Below are 22128 nucleotides of genomic sequence, written 5' to 3'. Positions count from 1 at the left end.
GTGGAGATGGGAGATTCTGTGGCCCTGAAGAGAGTTAGAGTTGGGGTCAATCAGGACCCACCCCTAGCACTCATGGGAATCAGGCTAAAAGATAGATAAACAAGGCTCCTGTGTGTGTGTGTGTGTGTGTGTGTTTGTGTGTGTGTGCAAGTATGTGTGCGTGTGTATGCGTGATGTGTAAAAGCAATGAATGTATGACGATGGTGATGCCTCATTGAGAGTAAGAATGTGTTTGTGTATATAGGAGTGGGTGATGTACACAGGCTGTGAATACCTGACAATGATGGTATCTCATTGTGTCTATGTGTGTGGGTGTGTGTGTGTGTGTGTGTGTGTGTGTGTGTTTTGAGGGGGGAGTAGAATTATTTGGCTCCACATGGGCAGTATGTCAATGGTGACAGTTTGTCCATGAGCACCATTGAATCAGTGAACAGCAGATCACACTCCTGGTAGCTTTATGGACTGCAATATGTAAAGAAGCCCACCTTGTCTCACACAATATGCACCACACCTTTAACAAAGCTTTCCCTCTTTAATGATGTTTGCCAAGCCATTGAAAAATGTGTACTGGAAGATAATTGTACTCCTTATTTAAAACCAGTACAACACCCCATTAGACCGACCTCAATCATTTCATAGTAATTATATAGCTAGGTTTAAAAGTCATGCATATTCAATCAATTTTATATTCTGATAACCTTGTTAATTGCCCAACAATTTATTACCAATGAATATATAACCATTATTGTACACACTCACAGTCACACACACACACACACACACACACACACACACACACACACACACACACACACACACACACGCACTACACACACTTCACTTTCCTCATTTGCAGTCAGACATGGTGGTGTTCAGTACATCTCTGTTAAAGGTCGGGATAGCTTGGGCGCTTGGAGCGCGATGGAAACCCAAATGGAGGACTCAGGCGGTCATAGATGATAAAGAAGATGGGGTTTTTATTCCCAAATAAGGCCTATAGGCGGTAAAACAATGAAAATACTAAATAAAAAAGCATTTGCAATAAAGGAAAATAAATGGGCATCCTAGCCCCACATAAATAAGTGATAAGCAGAGTCGACTCAATACATAAAAAGGCACCAACACCTTTGGCTCACAGCAGTCAAACAAATGTCCCACATAGCTGGGGAAATGGACTACTCCATGGTAGTAACTAGGCTAGCGAAGGCAGCATAGCCGACACATACAATTCCAGCCTAAATAATTATTAAACATAACTCGGGTTACTTTAGGCTAACCCGGAAGTTAAAACTTGCACACAAGCGAAACATTCACTAAACAAATGAACGAACGCAAGACAAGACTTAAGGCTGATTTATGCTCGGTTACGTAAGCGTAAGCGCTAGCGCAAGCGCAAGAGGCCGCGCAAGCCCCTTGCGTGCCCCTTGCGCGACTTTTCACGTCTTGCGTGCGTCGGCCCCTTTTTCTAGACTTGCGCCATTTTACGCAAGCCTATTGTTCTGGGTGTGAATTGCTTGGCAACACCTCCAACGCAACGCGTAAGCACCTAGCAATTCATGCTCCCTTTAGAAGCATGCAAGGGCCTTATAGCCTAATTTATGCTCAGAGGCGCAAGCCCAGACACAGAAGCAGGCGCAGACGCATGCGCAAGAGGCCCTTGCAAGCCCCTTGCTAGCCCCAAGCGCGTCTTTTCACGCCTTGCGTGCGTCGGGCGATTTTTCTAGACTTGCGCCAAAATGTACACAACATTTACGTAAGCCTCGCAGCCTGCAAGGATTGTTGATTGGTCTGCTGGTCGGTTGACTACGTCCTGTCTGGATGTCTATAACCCATCGTAATGAACCATAACCACTTGTAATGAACCGCAGTTTGTTTGAATTGTTTACTTTGATGAATATGCTATTCGCTAGCGCGGTCTCTATGGAATTTTCCCTATACGTTAGCATTAAGCTAACGTAGTTTCTATCACAGTTTAAACATGCAATGCTATGGGAAACAAATGTTACGAGATGATATTACTAAAATGTATTCTGCATGTCTGCTCAGTTTTACAGTGCTACCCAAGTAAAGGTTTGAAAATAACTTCAAGCTTCAGACTTTCTGTTAGGGAAACTGTTTTCTATCTGCCGAGCAAATGACTCATAAACAAAAACACTAACGTGAATTCAACTTTACTCCACCTATTGTTTTGAACGTGAATTGCTTTGCAACACGGGCAACCTTTTGCACCAGCCTTTAGGGAGCATGAATTGCTATGAGTACATTTACACAACAATGTGACACCGTTGCAGAAGCAAGCGCCGGCATTTAAACAACAGTAAGACACACGCTATGAAAAATGACAATGCGATGTATGGTTTTAAACTAGGGCTGGGCAAGTTAACGTGTTATTATCACGTTAGGTCATCAATTAATTAACACCGACAATTATTTTATCCCGCGTTAACGCAGGTTTTATTATTTATTTTATTATTTTAAAAGTCTGTTGCCTACAGGCTTTTCATTTGTAAAAGTCTGCTGCTGACTGCTGCGCAACCGAAAAAAAGAAAAGAATGGGCAGATAAACAAACCTGGAGAAGGGCATAGACATACAGTATGTACTTGAAAAGTTGACCACACGCAAGTTAACACAGATACACGAAAGCTAAACTTCTCAAAATAATGTGGCGATTCATTGCCTGGGCATCACCTCCAGGAAAGGTTAACGTCAGTGGACTTTAACCGGTCAGCTGTTAGCTAGAATCTAGAAGTTCGTTCTCTCTGAATGATGTTAGCAGCAGCTAAGCAGCTGGCTATCCTAGCCTGCAACTCTACTGGATCCATCATTAAAGGCACAATATGCAACAATTATGCTTCAGGATTAGGGTTAGGATAAGCAGTTTAACCTTAAAATAACAGCTTAAAAAAAATGGGGTGCTACAATGACTTTTAATATGGAGAATTGCGTCCGTGCCAATGGCATAGCAGGGTCGATAGGCATATAACTGCATTCTGTAGTTTTGCCTGCCGATGCCCGCCGACCTGACTTTGATTACCTTCTGCCGATCTAGTAAGTAGCTTATTTGCCATATTGCTTAGTCTTGTGTTGCACATGATTGATGTTTGACTGTGTAAGGACAGTCGTTGAGTAATTAGTTTGTCATAATGTCAAAGTCAGCACATTTCAAGAGAGTTAGTTTTAGCTGCTAGCATACCTTTAGCGAATAGCTATTAATCCTTAATGCACCTTTAAGATCACACCAGGATGCCAAGAAAATCGAAAGTATGTTTTTGAGCTTGTTGTGCAATAATATCCCCTGTCTTCCCGGCTCCCGTTAAGTTAAGCTAACTAATTTTAACGTGCTAGCTATCGCTAGCTAGCATGGGGAGTTGCCATTAAAGGCACCCAGTGCAACTTTCGAGGCAAAAATAAACATTCAATTTCTAGTCTTTTTTACATGTAGTAAGTTTCAATAACTCCATACAATTACATATCGACATTCAAGGAGCAAAGATGAGACGTCGTTGTGTGGTGAGAACTGATAGAAAATCGTAAACAACAACAATCGCTGGTGGGGAGAGGCCAACTTTTCAAATCTTCCGACCGCACACAAACAACCGATGAGTCCCAAACGCTTCCGGAGATTCTAACACGCAAGGCAGTGCTGTCTGTTCTAAGGTATTTGCTGAATGTTACACAATGATATTCCGCAAATGTGGCCCATGCATTGAATACAGTTGTTAGTACTTTCATGCCTGTAATTGAATACAGTTGTTAGTACTTACAAAATGAATTATTATTATTATTATTACCTGTCCAACAGCACACGCGCAAGTTCGCTGTCCCTCTGCAGCCTGAGCTTCTCGCTTAGCTTCCTCCATTCGTCAAATGTGTCGCCCAAGAGCACACGATACCCATATGCTTCTTATGAAACTTCTGTTTTTTCTGTGGTGTCGTGAAAACACAAGGTCGACCACGCTTTCTCTTCGTCTTCGTCTCGGAACAACTTAGATCCGCCATCATGAAATAGAACTATGCGTTCGCAAAGAGTGAAGTCACGCGTTCGGAAAACTCAGAGAATTGACGACGGGAATCCTGCTTTATTTATTGGTGGCACCAATAAATAAAGATTTGAAAAAAAAATGGCCGTGATTGTTGTTGTTTACGATTTTCTATCAGTTCTCACCACACAACGACGTCTCATCTTTGCTCCTTGAATGTCGATATGTACGTGTGAAAAAGACTAGAAATGTAATGTTTATTTTTGCCTCATAAGTTGCACTGGGTGCCTTTAACTAGCGAGCTACAAACTTCAGCCAACAATGCAAAATAAAAAGAGATATGGCAGAAACAACGTCATAACCAGGCTGGTTAGTTACATTACAGGGAAACCAGCCATCAAGTACATGGAATTGAGTTGTAATATTGTCAACACAACTTTCTGGTGCTTCAACACACTCTAAATATTAATGCCCTGGCAGTGGCAATAAGCTTTAGTTTTGTATTTGTTTTGATAACATTGTTTAAATTGAGAATTACACAAAGTAGTTATTTTCTTAAACTGCTACTATATAAAAATGCTGATGTTAAGTGTCTGCACATATGTTGTGGCACTTTTGTTCATATGGCAGATAATTTAAAATAAATGTGCGCTATACACTACTTATGAATTGATTATTGGATTTTGCGTATATAAATGTGACTAATCGTGATTAATCAGGGAAATCATGCGATTAATCGCGATTAAAATTTGTAATCGTTACCCAGCCCTTTTTTAAACTAAATAAACATTTATTAGACATTTAAATTGTGTGATTATTTTTACCAGTGTGGCGTGGATAACGAACATACAAACTGTACACTGACACAAACATCAAACCAGCACCAACACTTAAACAAACACTACCATCCAGCCCCCTCATGAAGGCAGCATACAGGCTGCAGTGGCGGGTCACACAGGTGTGTCACAATCCCCGTCACAATCTCCTTATTCCCTCCCTCAATATGCACAGATGACCACAACCCAACACTGAAGGCTGACCAAAGTCATCCATTCAATGGTAACGATATTAGCATCCATATTCTGCTTAATTGATTTCCCCCGGCAGTCCTGTGAAATGATTGCCTTGAAATGCAATATCCAATCATACTCTGCTAAATCAATTGATTTATCATGAAGACACAATTGAAGATACTCAATACAGAGCTGTTTTAATAACTATAACAGAATGAATAGAAGGGTTAAATCAATCAACCCATAGAAGCCAACACCCCATCTCCTATTCACACACACACATTTATACACACGCGCACACACTCTCTCTCACACACATACACACATACACACACACACACACACACACACACACATACTCTCTCTCACACACGCACACACACACTCTCTCTCACACACATACACACATACACACACACACACACACACACACACACATACTCTCTCTCACACACGCACACACACACTCTCTCTCACACACATACACACATACACACACACACACACACATACTCTCTCTCACACACGCACACACACACTCTCTCTCACACACATACACACGGGCCCACACACACTCATTCACACACACACACATTCTTTTCTCCTCCATCCTCTCTGGACTTCTGGAGATATGGTGGTGTTAGGCCCATGCAGACATTCCAATGCGCCCCATCATCTTCCCACTCAACACCTAGAAATGAGAGCTGCCAAATGGGGAGCAGCCTCCCGGAGCTGCAGGAACCTCCATGTCCAATCAGGGGATTAGAGAGGACTTGAGTCACTTGCTGAAATTGCTTTAACTAAACAATACATAATGCATCTGTGTGTGATGGAATGCCTTGGGATGAGAGTGACCACTCAGAAAAATTGCGTACTTGGGCCGTTGTACAACTCCATAAAGCAGCGACATGGAAGCAAAAAGACTTGAAGGTCACCTTCAGGTTACATGTGGAATTAAATCTGAACGAAATTCTGTTTAGACTAAGACGACCCGTTGGTGTGGTATCTCTAAGACTGTGTGAGTGGATGTGTTTGTTTGTGTACACTCCAGTGGACACCTTTGCTTACACAGTGGAGTGAATGTTATGGCTGCAGTGGTGTTTCCTATGGGGGTCTGGAGCCTGTTACGCCAGCATGTTCCCATCATCCTGCATTAACAACCAGTATGGCAGAGCTCACACACTGTGCAACACCTGCTTGCATGTGTATATATACACACAGTGAAGACGAGAGAGGTGTCTCATTGTAACGTAAACCTGAATTCCTCAGCCGACCATTAAGAAGGTGACTCTCTTTGGCTCTCTGCTCGGGCTTGTTTATTCTAACCTGGCCTTCCTTTTTGGTAAGTCTCTAAGGTTAGCATCAGCGGCGTTCACAGCCTTATGAATGATCAGCAATAACATGTGTCAGATGCCACAGGCCCGCGGGGCTTTGACTCGCTCCCAGGTGAAGCTCTTGTGTGGCACGCCTGACTGCATGAGAGGAGAGGCATGGGGGCCATGAAGGTGGGCAGCAGGGCTCTGAGGAGCAACAGCTGGACGCTGAGACGGCAGGCTGCTGGAGAGGTAGTGACATGGAGGTGGAAGGAGAGAGAGAGAGAGAGAGATGGGGGAGGGGAAAAGAAGGTGAGAGATGAGTGATGGTGGTGGTGGGGTGGGGGTCTGAAGAAAATAAATGAGGAAAAGGAAGAGGTGTGTGTGTGTGTGTGTGTGTGTGTGTGTGTGTGTGTGTGTGTGTGTGTGTGTGTGTGTGTGTGTGTGTGTGTGTGTGTGTGTGTGTGTGTGTGTGTGTGTGTGTGTGCGTGCGTGCGTGAGTAAGGCAGAACTAGGCATACAGCTGTCTTGACCTCCCCACCCCACCCCGCCCCCCTCTTCCCCCTGCCTCATATAAACCCCCCTTCCCCCTACCCTTCACTCCTCTGTCCCGTTTCCATGGCCACTGGCGCGCGTCCGAGCAAATACAATGGAGGTGGTGGTGGTGGTAAAGGGGGGAAGGGGTGGAGTGGGGGTGGGGGGCCGTGCGACAGCTGCACTCAGGTCAGGCTGGTGCGGCTCCTTGCTGAGTGACCACTAGCCCCTGTGAAAACCTCACACTGACTCAAGCCAAAACCATGGAGAACATGTGAGTCAGACTAGTGTATCCCACCTGCCGTCAACCGTCGTGTGAGGGTGTGTGTGTGTGAGGCCCTGACGACTTCCAGGGGCCACCGGCTCTGCCTGCTCCCTGTCAGGCCTCTGTTTGTCTGGCCTATTTAAACGCTATCAGCTCAGCCGTATTTATAGCCAGGGGTTTTAGCACGGGATGGGAAAGCTCTAATTTAAGTGCGGTGCCAGCCATAGCCCTCAGAGAGCTCAGCTTCTTGACAGGAGCAGCCCCACCAGGGCTGGGAGGAAGATTACTCAGTCTATCGTACTCTCACGCCTTTGTCATAACTCTGATTTTTGTCTGCCATCTTTCTTTCTTTTTTTCTCACTATCTGTCTATCTGTCTATCTCTCCCTCTGTTCTATGCTGGGTTTCTCACTCTTGTGGCTTCCGTCATGGCTGAGAGAGTTGGATGGAATGTGGCCCAACGGTGTGTTTTTAAAATAGCCCTCCAGGATAGAGCCCGGCCAAATAAGGCAGAGAACCCTGCCGCCACCCAAAATATCAGCAGCCATGGTGCTCAGAATAAAAGCTTTTTTTTTTTAAGAAAGAAAGAAGGGCAAAAAAAGAAAGAAATAACTGCCTCCTCTGCGGGCTCCTGTTCACAAAGAGTGAGAGAGAAAGTCCCTCAGCATGAAGTCATCGGCATGTCGTTGTTATTCATGAGTGACGAGTCTCTGTGCAGCACCTTGCTGAGATGAGCTGTCAGTCATATGGCTCAAGTGGCTGTCCTGGCCTTCCCCAGATCAGTGGGGTGGAACAGGTTAGCCATTAGACAAGTGTGCACCCTGTCTGATTCGCCAGTATTACAATGGAACGCACATCCCATGCAAACAAGTGAGCCCGGTCTTTTGTCCGAGAAAAATAAAGCCTGTATGTTAAAATGAATGTTAAAAAGCCATTCAGCCATAGATTGATACACTGGCCATTTCCTGTGGTGTAAGGAATTATGTTTTTTGTCATTGTAGGATCCTAGTGGGGGCGCCACGGGCCCGAGGGCTTGGGACCATGGCGAACATTTACCCAGGTGCCCTCTACCGTTGCCCTATCACACCGGAGGAGTTCGACTGTGAACGAGTGGACATTGATGGAGAGGGTAAGGGTAGGAGGCACCAGTCCAAATAGCATTTTCACTAGTGAGAATCACATTCATTGGTTTGAGGCCAACTCGTTCCACACAAGGGAATCCTCTAGCTTTGGTTCTGTGGTTCACAGTGAGTCTGGAACGAGAGAGCAAAGACAACCAGTGGCTGGGAGTGACTGTGAAGAGCCAGGGGATTGGAGGAAAAGTTGTGGTAAGTGTGTGTTTAGCTGAACACTTTGAAATGTAGTACATCATACATTTCATAGTATCGCTGTGCTGGTTCATGAACAAATATTCCTCTTCTGTTCTGTGATTCAAATGCCTCCCTTCTCACTTCCATTTTCCATTCCTTCTTGATCAACCATCCATCCATCCATCCCCTCCTCTCTCTATCCCTCCACCCACAGACCTGTGCCCATCTGTATGAGCTGAGGCAGCGCGTCAACCAGCCCTCCGAGACGCGAGATCCCATCGGCCGCTGCTACGTGCTGAGCGAGGACCTGACGGAGCGGGATGACCTGGACGGGGGAGAGTGGAAGTTCTGTGAGGGGCGGCCCCAGGGGCACGAGCAGTTCGGCTTCTGCCAGCAGGGCTTGGCCGCCAGCTTCACCCCCGACAACAACTTCATCCTGTTCGGAGCGCCAGGAACCTACAACTGGAAAGGTAAAAAGGAGAGAACTGAGTTGGAACTGATTTGGGAAAGCACTAGGCATTGACCTGATCAGACCAGAAGGTATATGGAATATGATATTAAGAATTCACGTTGTTGCATACAGATTTGAATAAAATGTATCTCTGCATAGCACACACACACACACACACACACCCACACACACATATTAATACACACGTTCTATAGTCTATGTAAAGCTATGTAGCAATTAGCTGAAAATCTTTGCATGACTGATGATGGAGATGTCAGTTCATTAATTATCGTGATGAAAACTCTAAATGCTGGCTTTCTCCAAACTTTTTTACTGAGGTAAATGAGATATTTTATTTCAACTCTAGAGTGTTAAACAGGAAGAAACAAAGGATTTCCTCCAAGCGTTTGAGTGTCCAATATATTGTGCTGTTATTATTTGTTCGTGTTTATATGTTTTTTTATTGTTACCTTGTGTGTGTGTGTGTGTGTGTGAGTGTGTTTTGTTTCCACTTCAGTAAATGAGTGTGTGTGTGTGTGTGTGTGTGTGTGTGTGTGTTTGGTTTGTTCGCATGCATACACGTACATGTGTCTGTGTATTTGCACATTTTCTGTATGCCAAAGTGCGTGCACACATGTGCGTGTGTATGTGTATGTGTCTGTGTGCGTGTGCGTGTGCGTGTGCGTGTGCGTGTGCGTGTGCGTGTGCGTGTGCAAGTGAATGTCCTGTTGTGATCTGTTGTCTGTGTCACGTCTGTGTCCTGACCCCCCCTCACATCCCTAGGAGAGATGCGCGTCCAGCTTATCAACCAGACGGTGCTGGAGCTGGGTTACTACGACGACGGCCCGTACGAGGTGGCCGGCGAGAAGCAGCTGAATGCGGCACTCATCCCCGTTCCTTACCACAGCTACCTGGGTACGGCCCAGCGTGCCCTCCCCCTGCGGCCCCCCGCCCAGTGGGAGGGCATGGAGAAGGGTCACAGAGGGCCCCAGACTGAACCTGAAAAGGCTGGGATGCATCTGTCATGACAAGGCATCTCCTGCGTCAGGCCACAGACCAGGCACTGCCACGCATCTGCTGGCTGACTCTGCAAGCTCGATGATTTGGCTGTTAGCGCCACATATTTTCCCACGTGAACTCCAGATTTGGTCAACAGAGCCAGGAACAACGCCCCTTTCATTTTTTTGAGGCCTGGTCAGAGTCCCAGCAGTGAGTGGGCTTGGCCTCTACCCCTCTTTGGGCGCAGCGCTTGGGTTCAGTCTGGATCTCTCTTGTTGTCCTTCTGGAAGGTTCTGGCTGTGTCAGCCAGACCTGATGTCACTATGAAAGCACAGTACTTCTCACCTGCACCTTTTCTTTTTTTCTCTTTTTTGTTCTTCTGTCACTCTATCACCCCTTTGTCACCCCTCACCTTCATCCCCTTCCCCTGCACCCTGGATTTCTTCCTATTGCTCTCTCTCTCTTCATCTCTCTCTGTCCCTCTCTATCTATCTCTCCTCCTGTGGGGCCCTAGGGCTCATGTTCTTGGCCAGTCCCATTGAGGATGCACTGGTGTACAAATCGCTGGAACCCAGCAGTCGGCCCGTGTTTGAGGATGTAGCTCAGAATAGCTACCTAGGTTTGTAGGCACTCTCCGATAAAAAGGCCCTGTTTTAATGGGAATCGTTTTGTAGTGTTAGACTTACCCTTCCGTCGAACCCGCAAACTCTTCCCGGTTGCAACTGTAGCATTCGTATGGGATTTTACACTATGAGAGGAATCTGAGGTCTCCTGAATTTTTCCATATAGTAAGTCACTGATCAGTATTTCTACAAGAAACAAGCTTATATGCAGTAATCCTTCTGTTCATGTAGAGAGCAGTGAAAAACCATACTTCAAATAGTCAAACAGTATCATAGGATCAAGTAGTAAGATACCCAGTGTAATTGCAGTAAGTACTGATCTATTTGTTTCTGTCTGTCTGTAGATGACAAAGGGTGCTGAACAAAGCTTGTTTCTGTGGTTGTGCTGTGTAAGTCAGTGTTATGGAGACAGTCAGAAGTCCTACCAGGTTTTAGTAGTAGAGCTTTGGTGATGGTGTGTGGGATTTTAGTGTGCTTTTCGTCGTCTGAGTGTTTGGTCTGTTCTTGTTAGTCAGCTGTCTGCATGTGTCTTGAGTTCGTGTGATGCCGTCCAGGTTCCTTGGTGGAGTCTTTTTTCGAAAGTTTTGTTTTGTTTTTATTTTAAATCTTAGCAACATTTGCGTCACTAGCTTCTTCAAAGGTAGTAATTAAAATGCAGTTTTGTCTTCCTTATCATGCTTTGTAGACGCCTTATATTAAAACTACTTTGATACCTAGAGTAGAAGTGTATCACCTAACACAGATCTAATGGATAGCACCTTGACACCAGTGTATTGGTCCATAAGAAGAAATAGTCAAATCTGTTTTCTCCAGTACATTCTTACAAAACTTTACCACTTCTTTCACCCTTCTATTCCATAATAATCCTCTCCTAGTCCTACACTCCCTCCCAATTCAAATGTTAACAATAACTCGCATGACGCATTCAAACTAATCTAATGCCATTCCAGATACACATACGCATCTGACTATATTGTACAGTGCCAGCGTCTTTCACTTGCATGAATATTGAATTGTAAAAATGATGCAGAAAAGTGTTTCCTCACTCTTTTTAATTTGTCTACTCTAGGTGATTTATAAACACATTCACTCCTGTAGGATAATAACCCAGACGCAAGAGACCGTTTGCACACGTGCAAGAACTTAAACACTTAAATAGTTCTCCAAAAACACAGATTTGGGGGAAGTTTAAATCCATAACATTTGACTAGTATAGTGCGTAGAGGCGGGTTGCTCTGTCTGCGGCAGTGGGAGTGAGTCCTCTCACAGCAGTGAATGGGCACGGTCTACCTCCTCCTCAAATCAACTCCATTTAGCCTGATTAGTGTCAGATACGCTTCAGAGCAGCTCCCTGCCCCTGTCTGTCTGCCAAGCTACAATACAATGCAGTCCAGTCAGCCCTACACTGCTCCTGAGGTCTCCCCAGAACCTCCCACCCCCCTCCCCTTGTGGCTTTATCGTCACAAACACCTACACAGAGGAGCTGCCCACGATTCGCTCTCACCCCTCCACCTTAAAGCCATAAGATGACCTTCCCATTGCACTTTAAAATGCCATTCCGCTATCTTTATCTGATGCACACACAAGCAATCTGATTGATGTTCTGCTGTTTATCACACTGAGATAGAGGCTGAGAGGCTGATAGCCCCTTTGCACACATTTGTTGATGAGCTCCATCCCACCGATGATTTCCATTCATCTCCTCCCACAGTGGAGCCATGCCCTTGGCTAGCGGCTTCAGGGCTCTGTGGAAGTAAACAGTGAATAAGTTGGATGGAGCCACCGTACAAATGGACCTCCGCTCACTCTTTTCCCACGCACTCACAGCCTTGCCCTGGGAACATTTTGACTTTTTCCCTTCTTGTGGAGGTCACACCTGAGAGTGTGGCATTCCACACCTGCCACCCTGGAATGGCCTGGTGTCTATGTGTGTGTGTGTGTGTCTGTGTGAGTCTGTCTGGGCGTGTGTTTGTCTTAAGCTTCTGCATGTGAGTCCTGACCTAACACCTCCAGTAACACACACCCCTCCCTCACACACTGCATGATTGAGTTGGTTTGGGATTGTTTCTTTATTTGTGTTGATTTTTTTGGTGTTATTGTTGTCACTTCTGTTGTCATCATGTCAAATGTTACACTAACAATGTCTGTTCTGTAGAATGATGTGATCTCTAACCCAAATTCACAAAAAGTCTACTCAATTTTTTACTTTTTAGTTATTCACCCTCTGCCCACACAAACACACACACACACACACACACACACACACACACACACACACACACACACACACACACACACACACACACACACACACACACGCCCATACCACCTACTCCACATACAAATACACACAAAAACTCATACCCCCACATACACACACACACACAAGTTCACATTCTAATGCTATCACTATGTGACACCACTCAAGGAATGATCCTCTTAAAATACTCACAGATCAATGGCCATTTTGTTTCTCATATATTAGCATGGCAGTCTGTGCCACTGGCTTTCACATGACCCTGTTTAAGACTCAGACTAAAAAGAGGTGTCATTATCTGTCCAATCTCTCTCTGTCTACCTCTCACACACACACACACACACACACACACACACAAACACACACACACACATTCTGTCTCACTCATACAGGCACCCACTCTCACTCTCATGCGCAGCTCCCACACTTTCTGCGCACTCCCCTTTAATAAAGAGAAATCTCTTCTACCTCATCTCCCACCGCCCTCCCCTCCCCTCACCTCCACTGCAGCAAATCACACTGATCACTTCTTTGACACAAAATCGATACTCACTCAGACACACATTTGATTAGAATGTGGATGAGATGAAGACCCTGGTCGATACTAAACTCTCTCTCCCCCACCCCCCTCTCGGCTGCGGCGCAGGCTTCTCGGTGGACTCGGCCGTTGGGCTGATGAGCAAGGCGGAGCTAACCTTTGTGGCGGGGGCGCCGCGGGCCAATCACACGGGTGCGGTGGTGCTGCTGCGCAAGGATAACGTGTACCGGCTGGTGCCTCAGCACATCCTGTGGGGCGAGGAGCTGGCTTCCTCTTTTGGCTACTCCGTGGCCACCGCAGACCTCAACAGCGACGGGTGAGGGGCCCTCAATTAGGACTTGATTAAGAGGACCGACCAATGTGGTCGAGGGCTGAGCTTAGTGATGATGAGTGCACACACACACACACACACACACACACATGAACACACACACACACACACACACACACACACACACACACACGAACACACACACATACACACACACACACACACACACACACACACACACACACACATGAACACACACACATACACACACACACACACACACACACACACACACACACACACACACACACATGAACACACACACATACACACACACACACACACACACACATGAACACACACACTTAACACACACACACACACACACACACACACACACACACATGAACACTCACACACACACACACAAATGAACACACACACATACACACACACACACACACACACACACACACACACATGAACACTCACACTCACACACACACAAATGAACATGCACACTGTTGTCAAATAGATATATTCATGATGCTTGGCTTCCTTTGTGCCTTCTGCTGACCTTGTCCCTATTAGCTAGTGCCATTTCATGTCTCTATTTGGTCCATTAGCTTCTGCATAAACAACCCCACCTTCTATCTCTCGTTTTGTCTCTTGCTGTCCTTCCCCCAACCCCTGCGCCACCCCCTAGATGGACAGATCTCATTGTGGGGGCCCCCAACTTCTTCGACCGTAAGGCAGAGATTGGCGGCGCCGTGTATGTCTACCTGAACCCGGCCGCCAACTGGGACAGAGGCCGGCCAATTCGGCTCAACGGCACCTACGACTCCATGTTTGGCATAACCGTCAACAGCGTGGGAGACCTGGACCAGGATGGCTACGGAGGTGAGGATGTTAGCTGTAAACTATATTCTCTTGCTTTTATCTGTTAATTAGTTAATGGGGCCATTCGTTTGAAGCCCCCTTTATTGGTTAACTATATTAGCCATCCCTCTGAAGGGGAAATTCCATTGGTCGCTCCCACGCTCTGCAGTAAATTCTGTCAAGCAAAGACAGTTGGGTCCTCCCTTCAGGAAGAGCTGTAATATTGAGAGAGGGGAAACGATTTAAACTGAGTGGCAGTGTCACTCAGTGTTCTTTCTAAATAACATGGTGCTGAAATCGATCTGGATCAGGGCTGGTAAATCTGCCTGTGTAGGCAGGCTTTTTTTAAACAAGTGATCGATGGAGAGTCAGAATTGGTGAATAATTTATTAGCATTTACAACTTCAATGCCTGGCCAACCTTGTACAGTGTGAATATCCTTTCCCTTTGTTGTATACATAGCTCTGGAAGAGTCTGAGCTATGTGCACACGGAGCCTAGATTCACTGAATGTGGTTCATTTTTCACACCTATCGAATCTTTTCATTTCGTAAAGACAGAGCCTGGTAACGAGATATTTGCGTAAAAACGGATCCACCAGATTGTGTTGTACGGGCTGTAGTACATACCTCACGCCTGTGGGTGGCGCTTTAGCGCTTTATTTACACAACTGAAAAAAACGTGAAAAACCTAGAAGAAGGGACTTAACAGCACGAGGATAAACACATTACACAAGACATTCAAGCCCCAATTAACAACATTACATTATGATGGTTAATAAAATCAGTGGTCAGACTAAAGGATATGCGAAAATGAATTATTTTTTCTATTGATAATAAAGAGTTTGGAACAGTAACATGACATGTCTGTCATCCCATTTCCCATGAGGCATTTTACATACATTTATGAATAAAAAAGCAATTGGCCAATTTATATTTGTGGTCATGAAAGTTATGTTACGTCTGAATAAGAAGAATTAGATCAAGATAGGAGGCTAATCAAAAATCAGAAGACTGGGTTAATGTTAGTAAATTCGAGTCCCACCACGAGTGAGATTTTGAGGGAGAACAAGTTATATATATAATGGTTGGAGATCGCAAAAAGTTCACGTGTGGCAATGACGTCATCAGGTTGCGTGAAACCGTGCAGACGAACACCAGCCCCCGTACCGATTCAAATCTATTCACTTTCTACCCCAGACTTCGATCGTATACCGTGTGCGGATAGAGAGTGTTCGTCTTTATGATAGGGCTATCTGTATTATGAACAGATCGGACGCAAACAAACTAGACTTCGTATAAACAGCACATGACAGACTCACAGACAGACGTGTGTGTGTGTGTGTGTGTGTGTGTGTGTGTGTGTTTGTGTGTGTGTGTGTGTGTGTGTGTGTGTGTGTGTGTGTGTGTGTGTGTGTGTGTGTGTGTGTGTGTGTGTGTGTGTGTTTTTTTCTTTTTTCTGTCAGATATCGCGGTGGGTGCTCCATTCGATGGGGATGGGAAGGTGTTCATCTACAGGGGCTCCTCCTCAGGGCTGCACACCAAACCTTCTCAGGTGAGGAACATTCTGGAAAAGTGACTCTAGCCCTCAGCAAGGCTATACGTTTAACTAACCAAAGAGGCATAGAAGTGACGTCTACGACAAGACCAACTCTCACCAAAGCTGTAGTTAAATGACAACTGTGCCTCCTCCAGCTGTCGCTCTTCACCGTCATGCCATGCTAATCCAAGCTTCTCCCCGATAAAGGTGCTGGATGGGGAGAATGCTGGCGTGAAACGTTTTGGCTATTCCATCTCAGGGGGCCTGGACATAGATTGGAACCAGTACCCCGACCTGGCAGTGGGCTCCCTCGGAGACCAGGTGGTGCTCTACAGGTAAGGGGGTGCACTGAGAGTAATGAAGCTGTGGCATACCCCCCATTTTGCGTTTCTTTTGTCCCTTTTCATGATTTGGCCTTTTATTTTCTTAAGTTGCGATGCTGTTGCATGTTTTGGCCTATAGATGGCCAGGGATAATGCAGTTTTCATGACGGTTAGGAAGAGACAAAGCTAACCTAGACAGAGTTGTCGAGAGAGAGCGAAAGGAAGCAGTCATTGCTTGTGAAGTGAGCTGTAATACGTTTGAACTGTGAATAAATGAAGACAACCTTTCCCAGCACACTGTTAAGAGTTGTACTTTTTTCAAGTGTGCGACAAAGCCAGAACTCATCCCAAATCCCAAATAATAAATGCCTGTATTGATATTATTAAATCATTTCCCCAAAGATCACAGTAGACTTTTGCATGTCTAAAGATTAAAAAATGTTTTACCTGAACACAAGAATTGTACATTCATTGACCTTTTGACTGCTGGTGGTTCAGATAGATCAAATTGGCATTAGTATTTCAGCCTGACCAATCATATGCATAATCTATGACCATTTCCATAACGTTTAACATGCCCTGGATTTTTGACCCCCAGATCTAGTCCGGTGATCCACATACGCAGGGATGTAAACATAGAGCCACAACATATTGACCTGGAGCAGCAGAACTGCAAGGGAAGAGATGGAGTCTGGTGAGTATGACATTTACTCTAACGATTGTTGTATATGTCACTGAAGCCATTAGTCAATACTGACATCACTGACAGGAACTCTTTAGCTAATAAAGAAACAGATTTAAAGGCACAGAATGAGAGTCTTTGCCCCACAGCGATTCTCACCAGATGTGCTACCAAACCATGCTGCACCCAAAACACATAAAACTCTTGGAGTTTCCCCAATGATCCCGATGCATTGCTTCCAATATAGGAGCCTCTATAGAAAAGTACTTTGGCACAAACAGCACATTGTGTGGTTGGTTTAATGACTGCAGCTACTTGCCTTGTTTTTGTCAGTGTGGAGGTGAAAGTCTGCTTTTTGTACAAGGCACATCCCATGTCCTACTCACCACGAATCAGTGAGTTGAACTCGGCGAACATCTCCTCCATTTACAGTCTCTATTTCAATGGCACAGACGTCCATTAACAGCTCTGGTCACTGTTGCAGCGCTGACCGTGCTTTTTGAAGCTGACACAGAACGCAGGAAACTGGGGCTTCCTCATCGGGTGAACTTCCTGGGCCGTAGTCCGTCTGAGCCTGAGTATGTCCACTCGCAGGAGGTCAAACTGCACGGGCAGGTGCATCCGTCCTGCCAGACCGCCACCTTCCAGCTCAAGGTATGGAGCAAACACTATATGATTCACAACCGATGTGCAACTGCTCCACACTGACATCCATTTCAATGATCCCTCCTGTTGTCTATTTAAAGAAGGCCAGTGTTAAACGTACTCCCTCACGTCTGAAGAGACATTCTTGTTGCTGATGCTAGTACCTAGTATTTTGGCCTCCTTTCTCAATCCCCTCTTCCACTTCTCAGTCCCAAGGTTGCAGTCATTATGCCAGTGTTAGCAGGTTAGGTTAGCAGTCACAGTGTACCTTACACTCGCTCATGTAGGCCTCACTTCTCTTTCTCAGGAGAGCCTGTATGACAAGCTGCGCCCGATCTCTCTGGCCATCACGCACACCATCAAACACACACACCATCACCAGCACGTCGGCCCAGCGCACCTGGGCATGCTGACCCCTGTGCTGAGTGCCAGTGTCTCCAACACCCTGATGTCCGAGGTGCGTATGCTTGTCTGCATTTCTTGCTCTCAAATCTTGCAAATGTACTCAAATGGATCCTGACCTTTTATAGAGGATAACTGCCTATTGCATGTTGTAGCTCACGTCAGGCCTCTCTTTTAATATGTCTGTCTGTGGGTCTGTCTGTCAATCACAGGTGAACTTCCTGAGGGAGGGCTGTGGGCCTGATAAAGTCTGTCATAGCAACCTTCAGCTCTCCTGGACGTTCGGTACAAGAGCCCAACTTACAGACTCCTTCAACCCTCTACCCCTGTAAGTTGCTGTGTGTGTAGGTGTGTGTGTGTGTCTGTCTGTCTGTTTGAGTAGATGTGTATTAAGGTTAAATACGTCTTTCATCTTAGAGGACTGAGTCTCACAAATGTTTGACTGTCTTAAGTATCTGCTAACGTCTTTGTGGTCTCTTAAGAATCCCTCCTCTCAGATTTGCCCTTTTTAGACACACTCTCCATAGTATTTCCTAGCTGTTAAATTCCCTTAAAACTTACGTCTGTTTTAACACACCTTCACTACATTCCCCATGGTTCCATGGATCACACCTCACGCTGACACTTCACCCATCTGTCTCCTCTGCAGGGATGAGGATGGGCTTCCATTGTTCTCCCTGTCCGATCAGAAGACCGTGGTGCTGGAGGTCGAGGTGAGCAACTTCCCCTCTGACCCGCTGGATCCGCAGTATGATGGAGACGACGCCCACGCCACCAAACTGCAGTTCGTTCTCCCAGAAACCCTCTCCTACTCACACATCAGAGGCCAGAGTCAGAAGGTACAGACGGTGGGAATGTCACCACAAGTATGCACTGGAATTAACTGAGGGAAAACAGTCATTTAGGATTTTCGTTTTGGTGTTAAAAATTCTTTAGAAAAGAATTTCATATCAATTTTAAGAGCTTATGAAGGACCTCAGATGGCCAAAAGGGGGCATTGTTGTTGCATGTTGACTATTTTTTCCCCACACTATGTAAACTAAAACACAACCCACACTCACATATTGCACATGCACACATTCCACACATACTGAAGGCCTGTCAGATGGTTGATTTTGTACATGTTCATTTGGACGGAAGATCCCACTATGCGCTTGGCTAGACTGACAGCAGTGTGGCCTGATGGCTACTTTTTCTGTATTAACAGATGGTGTGTGAAGCCAACCAGAATGGCTCCCTGGTTGACTGTGAGCTGGGCAACCCATTCAAGAGGGACACAGTGGTAATGCATCCCAGCCCATCTCATCTCATCTCTTTGGCTGTGGAGAATATCTGGTGTCATCGTGAAGCATGCATCTGATCATTTCTGTCTGTTATTATCAACAGGTGAAATTCTACATCGCTCTGAGCACATCTGCTATCACCATCGAAACCACAGAGCTATCAGTGGACCTCATCATGTCAACGTACGTTTATTTTTGCCTTACTCATTCATTTATGTTCTCAAATTGTGTGATACTAAATGTTTCTTCTTTGTCTTCCTCTTCTGTGTGTGTGTGTGTGTCTGTGTGTATGTGTGATTCCTTCCCTCCACAGCATTAGTGAGCAGCCTGACCTTGCCCCCATCACAGCCAGAGCTAGAGTGGTGATAGAGCTCCCCCTGTCTGTCAGCGGGTAAGTTCTCACCCACAGTTCCTCCAGCACCTGACCCAAACCAGACCCAGTATACAATCAACAACTGGAGCAAGATAAAGAGATTTAAAAGCATTCAGTTCTGCATATTAAAACGATAAACGTTGAAATGACTCACCTCACAAACCCAGACAGAATAACACGAGCGTCACAACATGACCCTCTGGATCTGCTACAGAGATGCTGGAGTAGTATAGCGTTGCACTCCACTGAGAAAGCTCTAAAGAGATGCCCAAGCGCTGTGTGTCTCTTTGACCCTGTGTGTCTCTGCGTCCCACAGCCAGGCCCGTCCCCATCAGCTGTTCTTCAGTGGGACAGTGAGGGGAGAGAGTGCCATGAGCACCCTGGAGGAAGTAGGAATTCCTGTGGAAATTGAGTTCCTGGTACGTGATGGAGATGGCTAGGGTGTAAAAAAGTGACGTTAAACAAAGTAAAAAACTACAATGTGCAATGTACTGCAAATTCCTCATTTCAGTGTATTCATTTCTCTCTGTAACAGGTGACGAGCACCGGACCAACACTTCCCACTCTTGGCTCCGCCTTCCTGAACATCATGTGGCCTCATGAGCTGGCCAATGGGAAGTGGTTGCTTTACCCCACCGGGGTCGAATCGGAGGACTCCTCTCTCAGACACTGCATCCCTTCCTCAGCCCTCAACCCCCTTAAAATTGGCTCCCGGAACCTCCCACGCCCCGCCAACCTCAAGGTGCTTTGTGCTCCCAACATTCAAAACAGGCCCAAGGCCACTTTAGGAGGAAGAGCTTTATACAGATGTCCTCACTCTCCAGTGCATTAGAAAGGGCTAAACTGTTATAAGGATGAGTATTTTAAGGTTGTCTGAATGTTGTTCTCCTCTCCCTGATGCACAGGCCCTCAGGCGAGGAGTTCGCTCCTACCCGGAGGAGGAGGAGGAGGCGGAGGAGGGAGAGGCCGTGATCAAGGCTAACATGGAGAGAACTACACCTGCTGTGGCCGCCTCTGAGAGACGCAAGTCCCTGAAACTGGTGAGAGAGAGACAGAGAGTGTGAGAAAAAGAGATTGAGAACAATTGTTCTCTATGCCTCTCTGTAAATGCTGGCTGCAACCACTGTTGATTGCAGTTTATACTGTCTAATTGCAGCTGAACTGTGGCTGTGCTTTGTGCATATGTGTATGTGTGGTGTGTGAATCTGAGGTTATCTGTATGTATTTGTGCATATGTATATGTGTATGTGTGTGAGTCTGAGGTGATCTGTATGTCTGTATTGTTCTTATTTAACACAAGCTGGTGCTGCGTAACTGTCAATGTAAATGACCTCTCTCCTCTCTCCAGGACTGCCTGCTGGGCTCGGCACGCTGTATGTTGTTCCGCTGTCCACTGCACAGTGTCTCTGGCACCGCCTCGCTGAAGATCACAGCCCGCCTGTGGAACAGCAGCTTCATCGAGGTACACTTACTGCCTTCATACAGTCAGATGTGGGGTAGGGTACACTTACTGCCTTCATACAGTCAGATGTGGGGTAGGGTACACTTACTGCTTTCATAGAGTCCGATGTGGGGTAGGGTACACTTACTGCCTTCATACAGTCAGATGTGGGGTAGGGTACACTTACTGCCTTCATACAGTCAGATGTGGGGTAGGGTACACTTACTGCCTTCATACAGTCAGATGTGGGGTAGGGTACACTTACTGCCTTCATACAGTCAGATGTGGGGTAGGGTACACTTACTGCCTTCATACAGTCAGATGTGGGGTAGGGTACACTTACTGCCTTCATACAGTCAGATGTGGGGTACACTTACTGCCTTCATACAGTCAGATGTGGGGTACACTTACTGCCTTCATACAGTCAGATGTGGGGTAGGGTACACTTACTGCCTTCATACAGTCAGATGTGGGGTAGGGTACACTTACTGCCTTCATACAGTCAGATGTGGGGTAGGGTACACTTAATGCCTTCATACAGTCAGATGTGGGGTAGGGTACACTTACTGCCTTCATACAGTCAGATGTGGGGTAGGGTACACTTACTGCCTTCATAGAGTCAGATATGGGGTAGGGTACACTTACTGCCTTCATAGAGTCAGATGTGGGGTAGGGTACACTTACTGCCTTCATACAGTCAGATGTGGGGTAGGGTACACTTACTGCCTTCATAGAGTCAGATGTGGGGTAGGGTACACTTACTGCCTTCATAGAGTCAGATGTGGGGTAGGGTACACTTACTGCCTTCATACAGTCAGATGTGGGGTACACTAACTGCTTTCATACAGTCAGATGTGGGGTAGGGTACACTAACTGCTTTCATACAGTCAGATGTGGGGTAGGGTACACTAACTGCTTTCATACAGTCAGATGTGGGGTAGGGTACACTTACTTCCTTCATAGAGTCAGATGTGGGGTAGGGTACACTTACTGCCTTCATACAGTCAG

At 46.0% G+C, this 22128-nt stretch overlaps 1 protein-coding gene across 2 annotated transcripts in view; it reads left to right on the top strand.

Annotated features, from left to right (window-relative positions):
- The window catches only part of itga7 (integrin, alpha 7), a 45078-nt gene that overhangs the window by 15764 nt on the left and 7186 nt on the right, over positions 1-22128 (top strand). For both annotated transcript variants that reach the window (XM_080848892.1, XM_080848893.1), the window contains exons 2-22: positions 8107-8234; positions 8354-8433; positions 8630-8885; positions 10380-10484; positions 13392-13599; positions 14261-14454; positions 15898-15986; positions 16179-16306; positions 16893-16988; positions 17310-17371; positions 17461-17630; positions 17929-18078; positions 18236-18351; positions 18673-18862; positions 19231-19305; positions 19410-19489; positions 19620-19697; positions 19996-20098; positions 20215-20421; positions 20585-20719; positions 21028-21141. In XM_080848892.1, the coding sequence (XP_080705018.1) occupies positions 8107-8234; positions 8354-8433; positions 8630-8885; positions 10380-10484; positions 13392-13599; positions 14261-14454; positions 15898-15986; positions 16179-16306; positions 16893-16988; positions 17310-17371; positions 17461-17630; positions 17929-18078; positions 18236-18351; positions 18673-18862; positions 19231-19305; positions 19410-19489; positions 19620-19697; positions 19996-20098; positions 20215-20421; positions 20585-20719; positions 21028-21141 (2764 nt within the window). The remainder of the gene's footprint in view (positions 1-8106; positions 8235-8353; positions 8434-8629; positions 8886-10379; positions 10485-13391; positions 13600-14260; positions 14455-15897; positions 15987-16178; positions 16307-16892; positions 16989-17309; positions 17372-17460; positions 17631-17928; positions 18079-18235; positions 18352-18672; positions 18863-19230; positions 19306-19409; positions 19490-19619; positions 19698-19995; positions 20099-20214; positions 20422-20584; positions 20720-21027; positions 21142-22128) is intronic.

Source organism: Sprattus sprattus (assembly GCF_963457725.1).
Source record: "Sprattus sprattus genome assembly, chromosome: 12".
NCBI lineage: Eukaryota > Metazoa > Chordata > Actinopteri > Clupeiformes > Clupeidae > Sprattus > Sprattus sprattus.
Note: the sequence above shows the minus strand (reverse complement) of the source record. Positions and strands in the feature narration are given on the sequence as shown.